Here is a 7,907-nt window from a genome sequence, read left to right on the forward strand (position 1 = left end):
TAACTCTAATTTAACAACTAATACATTTAAAGTGAGAGAAGTGCAAATAGAAAAGTTTAAATAGGTCTTTACAATTAAATAGCCTTAGGAATAGTCTTGACATTAACATGATTAAGACCTTCACAAAAAAGTGTTAATGATTCTGATAGTCCAACGTTTTTATATTTAAAGTAAACATCACAATCTGAAAATCTCTTTGGTGTTTTACACACAAAGATATATCAGCTTGCTTTACTATTGAAGACACTACTTGAGGAATTAAATGAAAAATAAAAAGAACACACTTCAACGTTTTCTAAATTTTACGAGTCCCCATAAAATGACTAGACAAATAAAACGACCTTGATTTAGATTAGCCGATTCTGAATATAGATTTCATCAATACCATATATAGAAAACCTATGCCCTAGAGCAAGTTCACAGACATGTATTGGTTTAAAATAACATAGGGAAACCGAGAAGAATCAATAATGCTTTAAATGAAGCATAGTTAACGAGGGGAAACTGCCTGTACTTCTAACAGATTCGGTTCTTGTAGGAATATGGCTGTGGGATTGTTACCAAATGTTGCTTTATTGATCAGCGAAGCCAAAATTAAAGAACAAAACAACAGCTTTTTAAAATCAAACACTTCTCTTTCATTATAAACATCCAAGATCTATTCAGACTTTGAAGAGCTTGCATTCCAGCAAACTTAAATGTCATCCTTTGACATTCAAATATTAATCAATGCTTCAAGGGGAGATAAGTTCTTTGACTCGATCATCACATATATTGTGATTTTACAGAAACATGAAAAACAAACCCAACGACCCATTCTTATCTAATTTTTTGGCTTACTCTGTCGATGAAGCAACAATTTGAATGTACATGCATAATTTGAAAAAGAATTTGTTTTGCAGTTGTACAAAAGTTCTCAATACAATTCATACAGATTTGCTTATCAACATGATACACACCTTGATATTGCTTTGGATCCACCAATTCTTTTGCTACAACTTCTATCATGGCAAGCGTCTATAAGTTTGCGCAGAATGAACAAGCATTCTCGGAATGTGGAGAAGAATGGATGATGAGTAACAATACACAGTGATGTTAAAGTATTATTTCGAACACGACTGGCCGTCTTCAATTTCCGCTTGGTTTTAGGTGATTTTCTTCTGTCCGGTTCCGTATTTCCATTATCGTCTGCCCAAGATGCACTCAGAGATTTCGATTTCTCCGACACCTTTCTCTCTATTGGTCGAAAAAAATTCACACAGATTCCATATCGGACTTTCCCTGTGTCTTTCTCTGTCAATGTGAACACAAATGAAGTGGTCTCTCTTAAGCTCATGCGTTTGGGGCCCACACTGATGCATCCCTCCGGCTGACAGAAGAAGATGACGTCGGGGGACAGCGGAAAATCGTGATGATCCTCCAAGGGATAACGTCGCAGAAGCTCGGGGGTCTGGGCGACATTGTTGTTGTTATTCGGATGTCGACTGCCCACTATCAGGATGTAGTCGATAAGACGTGGACAGAAGTATTTGTCGGACATTCTATAATCTTTGTTATGGGAAATTCCAAGTCATGATTCACGTTGTTTCAGTTTCACTCTTGTTATCTGCTGCACTTCAGGTGAACCATTTCTTGCAGGCTTGTGTCACCCTAGAAAACAAATTTATCATTTGAAATAGTGCAATTTAAAGAGATTTAAATTCAAGTCAACATTTGAATCATCTTTATGTTTTAGGATCTTATCTAATATAAACAAACATTCAACATCACATATCACTCCCTAGCTTCTGCTTTGTCTAACCTTTAAAACTGAGGTGCAACCGATGTTTATGTTTTTTTAACCAGCTTTCTTTAAACGATTATATAAAATATATACCTATCTGCAAACATTCTCTGGAAATTAGAGACAAATTAAAAATTTCATAATCTGATGGCACAGCTGTTTACATCAAATTCATTAAATGGCTATTATATAGTCTCCAAGATGTTCCATGAAGCCCCACAATACAATACATATATATTGGCATGTGCACATAAATGTAAATACATTTTTCTCCCCAATAGCTTATTTATTGATGATACAGTTCTAACTGTTTACTTGTGTAAATACATGAAATAAAATGCATATGTTGATCAGCTTAAATTATGTCAGAGTAACTTTGCACTGGTTAGTCTAGTAACCTAACTGACTTAATTTTGCAATATTTAGGTACAACTAAGACTCACAACTGATCCATCTCCTGATGTAACATGTGTAATGATATTACATGTATCTTATGTCTCTTGATAGCTGTGGAACTGTAACATTATGCAGTGTTTTCTCTAAGAACCGGCTACTGGCCAAATTGACCGCTTTAATTGACAGAAATGCCGCTTTGAAATAAAAATTTATTACAAGTTCCACAATGATTCTGTTCATAAATCTCAGCCCCTAGCTGTTACAACTGATCTCTAACCCTTTACTTTGAAATAAAGGGAAAACACTGTTATGGTTTTAAATATTTGTCTTTGCCTATAGTGCTACAGAACCAGTTATGCAAAAATTGTGCAATTTATGGCACAAGATTTTTTTGCGCATGGTTTGGGAGAATTTCTCCACTTTCCAGCATTGGTCAATTAACTAATGTGAGTCTACATTTCACTCCCAAATCCTAAACATATTTTTTTACCAACCTATTTATTTTATCCACTTCCTTTCCCCTTAAATTAAGTTAATATAACCACTTCTACAGACCAATAATATTGCTTGAATTGAATTTCCTACTTTTTGACAATAAATTCACAAGCGAGTATATCAGACTTAAGAGGCGACTATAAAGGGTTGGGAGGTAGATAATATATAATATATACAAGGGTCGTTAGAAAAGTTCGCGGACACTTTGAATTACGGAAAATCTATTTTGTACTGTGAAGTATGACCTATGTCTGAATAAATTCCTACATTTTGTTTATTGGTATGTAAAAAATCAGGTCCATATAATAAAATCTTAAAAATTTACAACGATTTTAACTATGAGGTCATGGAATTCACGGAGCAATCACTTGACGTAAGGCGACGTGACAACCCGATTTCAACCGGTAAAGTTCTATAAATCTTTCATTTCTTCAGATTTTTCTTATCTATTTTCTACTTTAAAATTGGATATCTATATCAAGACATATTACTTTTCTTTTATATAATGTCACTGATTCGGATATTATTGAGATCTTTAAAAAAATGCAGTTAATCGATCAGGTATGGAAACTATGCAAAACCATGCGATACTGAAGTATCGATGGAGGTAATCATTCAAAATGTTAATCCTTCCATATGAAGCTACAACCATTTGAAAACTTGTCCTTTGTAGGTGTAGGAAATTCCCGGCAGCATCTTGAACATTTTAATCTCTTTTTAGACATTTTCCAGTCTGCATACATAATTTTTACATATATATTTTTGGCTGTGTTTTTAAGCGTTGATCATAAAAATATAAAACAGTCATATACCCTCCAATTTAGTTCAAAATTTTTCCCAGTGACGCTTCATGAATACTATAGCGGCAGGTAAAATATCATAAAACTCTTTGCGGTACAATTGTGCAATTTTTAATTTTAATAAAGAGTCTTTGTGATGTAAACGTGCCAAAATGTAGCATGCTCCATGAAGCAAGATTTATCAAAATAGAAAAGCTGTATATTTTTCAATAATCATCGGAGAGCAACAAATTCTTGTATATTAATTGGAAAAAAGGTAAAGATTTTATCTGCAAAGTTTGACCGGTTTCGTGGAAATAGCGCGCTCACAATAAAACTTGTTCGCGAACTTTTCTAACACCCCTCGTATATTGGTTAACTTAAAATATATGTCTTAAATTAGGCAGTGAAAGTTAGTTAAACAATGCTGGAAAGTGGATAAATTCTTATCAACTGTGCACTGAAAATACTGTGCGTAAGTTGCACAAATTTTGCAGTACCATTATCATTTATGGAATCTGTAGCATCATCAGATTATGGTTTATATGGTTTATATTAATTATGGTTTAGACAAATAGATAAAAACATGATAGTCTGTTCTGCAAATAGTCTGTTATTAGAAATTGGACTATTATAGCCTTTAATTTTTTATATTTCATCCATAAAGAAACACATATTGCTCTGGTCATAATTTTTCTTTTTGAATGTTTTCACATGAAAATTTCACTAGGCTGCACAAACACACATGTATAGGTCTCATGGATGGATGGCATGAGAGGTCAACAAAGGATACTTTCACCTCCCTAAACTGTGCTTTTAAGGATTTAATTATAATTTTAGCACTGGTCATGCTGGTCAAACATTTTTGGCTGGTCTTAATGATTCAAATCTAATAATGATTTAGTGCTATAGCTACTTTCACTGTAAGTAAATCCATATTTTCAGTAACTCCTACCAAAATCATAATACTTCTGAAGAATATATATTATAATAAATGTCAGTTTACTGAAGTAAGGAGTAAATTTAAACTTCGAGACAATATTTCTTTTATATTTCTTTCCAATCTTTAAATCAAAAAGCAAGATCATATAAATGCAAAAAATAAACAAGGCCTCTTATAATGTCACATTACATGATAAGAGATAATACAGTACTTGACTAAAATGAAAGTCTGGGCTGTGCGAAAACTTTAAAAGCAGAGTTAAATGAACCATGGTTGGTATTTAATATATTGCAAAACACCCAATGAAATTCAATCAATGTTGTTTATGTAAGAAGAGAAACTAATTGCATTTTATGGTTAGACAATTTACAGGCAATTTGATTGTGCAACTCAGCAATTTTTTTCTATGTCAGAAATTCTGAAAAAAGTGGATGCAATATACTACTTCATCATGTTTATGTAAATATAGTGTATATAGTTAACCAGATTAAATCTTTAATAAATGTAACAATTTTCATTAAATGTCCAAAGGTTCAAAATGGTTTAATCTGCTAACAGAAAGTCTTTTACAATCTATATTAAATTTATAATAAGATGAATATTAGGTTATCATAGACCTGTATAATTTGTGATAGTGTTTGAAGTATATTATGACATTTAAGTCAAGTGATTTTACAACATACAGGCATGTGCTTTATATGTTAGTTAGCATGTAGATTTTGAAAGTCCATAAAATCTTTGATATGTAAACAAATTTGGGAGTCAACGGTATGGATCAAATATATCTAGGCTTGCTCTGCAGCTCTGTCTCTTTCTGTACATTGTAATTTCCAGCGTTTTACTGCTTGAAAATCTTTACTTAACACTCTTCACTTCATAACCATATCGAGATTTAACAAGACAATGAATAGATTTAAATGACAATCAATCGGCAAATCATGTCACTCATCTAAACCCGGTCTAGAGCTCTAGCATGTACTGTAGACCACATGTAAAAATAAAGTTTGAGCAAAGCTGTGCACTTTTTAACAAGCTTTTTTCAATGATAATTAAGAGAAAATATTGCAAAGCACCAGACTTACCTCAGCGTCATTGTTAAAATGACGTGTAGGATGGAAATATAGTGACTTCAGCTGCAAGGAGTTGCTGAGATCGATCGTCGTCGTATGTTAAGCAGCCATTGACGTCAACAACAGAACACGAGCGCCGCCTAGTAAGAAGATTCAAAACAAGGGAGGGAACTGTTCGGATACGTCTTATACTTTTGAACATGGCTAAAATCACCAGCCCTTGACTTTTTGTGACATTTTAAATAATGGCTTTGGTTTAGAAATATTTAACTTGTTTTTTTTTTTATTTTATTTGGGGAGGGGGGGGGGGGGAGTAATCTAGATTAAATGATAACAAAAATTGGATAATGGAAAATGCCCACAATTTCTGTATTTAAAATAAGCAATGTGTTTTTGTCTGTTACTTTGAAAAAAGAATGAACAATCAAAAGAGAAGAAGTAAAATTAATAAATCTGAAAGGGATGCCATTTTCCAACAAACTGCATGACAAATGAATTAATTTCAAACATATCATATCAAAACAATTAAATTTAATTAAAAGTTATTTATTTATTATATCTAAAGTTATTTATTACATCTTCAGTTAGCTGCCATTACCAAGTATTTCTTTCTCTTATATTTTTTCTTATTAAGAAGGGGGGGGGGCATGATGCACTGCATGAACCACATGACAGCTAGTTAATTTTAATCATATAAAAAATCTTGACTTATTCTCTGTCCAGCACACGTGCAGATCCTTTCCTGATGACAGAGTCTGCACTTAATAAAAAAAATTAGTTGCACAAGATGAATTTGATTTTTTTAATAATGTATGCATTCTTCATTTCATTTATCAGATGTACGTTTCTTTCTCTTCAAAAATTAAGTTCTGAATTAGCTGCCAATTTAAATTTTGGCTTTGAATCACCATCGCTTCAATTCTCTTCGAGATTTTTTTTACTTCTGACAAAAAATCTTAGTTTCCATGTTTCCTTTATGTGTTATGAACAAAAAGACACAAGAAAAAGAATTCAAAGAAATAAAATATTGCATCAATATTGTATCCGAAGTTAATCTTTCTTCTCCCCTTTCTTTCTCTCGTGAAAATCCTTCTTTGACTTGTGATTCTTCTCAGAACAGAAATGAAAAGGATCACTTTGGCTGGTTACATGAGCTAAATTACTTCCTATTTTCAGAAAAATTTGGCCTACACTTGACTAACACTAGGCAAAAAACAAAACACTTGTCTTTAATGCACATGTATTTAAGAACAGTTGAAATTAACCAGGTGGTTGAAATCACACCATCTCGACCTAAATATCAATTTTGTTATTCCCTGTCCAGATGCTTATTTGGAAATGTCAGAAACTGTGGACAGGAATACCCCCTTCTCTCTAATATTCTGGACCGTTGGATATTTTTCATAATTTTTTAAAAGGCATATTTCAATTTTATAACAAATGAAAATTTTGGTAGTACTTAAATCTATAGAGACTCTTACATCAGAAATCCATGCAGAGGATCCAAAAAGTAAACCATAAGTACCCAGTAGGAAGAGATGCTCATATTACAAGTTATTGATATATTTTAAACTTGGAGTTTTTCAAAAATGAAAATTACTTTTTCTTCTTAATGGAATATTGTAATTCTCATGCAAGAAGTGGCAAAGGAGGAAGGATTGCAGTGACAAAAAATAGTATGAAAAAGAAATTTTTTTCATGTAATGCAACACCTTGAAAGAAAAAAAACTAGTAAAATTATTAATAATCTACTTTTCTTTATTTCAAAGGGAAGACATGATGCTAATGTAGGAATGCGTACGAGTACAAAAACATGACAGAAACATTTTAGGAAATAAAACAATGGTCTGTCATTTATCACAGTGAATCCAATCAAAATGCACCATAATAGACAAAATTCTACAGGTCAGCAGTGCGTTTAATCCAGAAATTAAGAAATGTACAAACATCTCAATGTTACAGACAATTAATAAAACATGGAGGCCGGATTATCCATTTTGTCCCATGGTACACCAATACAAGAAAATATATTTCTGTACATATTCAAAAAAGCCCTGTTTATGAATTGCTCCAAAAGATCACAGACATTAACAAAAGGTGATACATTGTATTTTTTTCTGTTAAAAAAAGACATTAATAAAAGAGCAAGTACATGTTTAAACCCCCCCCCCCCCCCAATATATTTTTTTAAAAACTATTACAGGGTGTTTAGGTTTATATTAACCAATTTTGATAAAGGGTAAATTTATAAAGTGTCAATTCAATTTTACCATATCATATCCAATGAATGACTAATGATCTATACACAGAGGTATATAAACATGGGTTATCTTTTCCTGACTATAAATGCCCATCTAAAAATATTGCATTGATAATTCTAAGCAAACCATCAAACATTCTTAAAATGTCATGACATGGACAAAAATATTATTGCTGTAATC

The 7,907-nt window shown here is 32.3% G+C and overlaps 1 protein-coding gene across 5 annotated transcripts in view; it reads right to left on the reverse strand.

Moving 5' to 3' along the window:
- The window catches only part of LOC134282875 (MAP kinase-activating death domain protein-like), a 35,111-nt gene extending 29,492 nt beyond the window's left edge, over nt 1–5,619 (reverse strand). For all 5 annotated transcript variants that reach the window (XR_009995379.1, XM_062765272.1, XM_062765273.1 and 2 more), the window contains exons 1-2: nt 5,479–5,619; nt 960–1,650 (exon numbers count right to left, since the gene is read on the reverse strand). Coding sequence is in view for 4 of the 5 variants with exons in the window: in XM_062765272.1 (XP_062621256.1) it covers nt 960–1,540 (581 nt within the window). In the remaining variant the exon portion in view is untranslated. The remainder of the gene's footprint in view (nt 1–959; nt 1,651–5,478) is intronic.
- Between the last annotated feature and the right edge of the window lie 2,288 nt (nt 5,620–7,907).

Source organism: Saccostrea cucullata, unplaced genomic scaffold (assembly GCF_032062105.1).
Source record: "Saccostrea cucullata isolate Sc308-1 unplaced genomic scaffold, CSIRO_AGI_Scuc_v1 ctg406, whole genome shotgun sequence".
Lineage (NCBI taxonomy): Eukaryota > Metazoa > Mollusca > Bivalvia > Ostreida > Ostreidae > Saccostrea > Saccostrea cuccullata.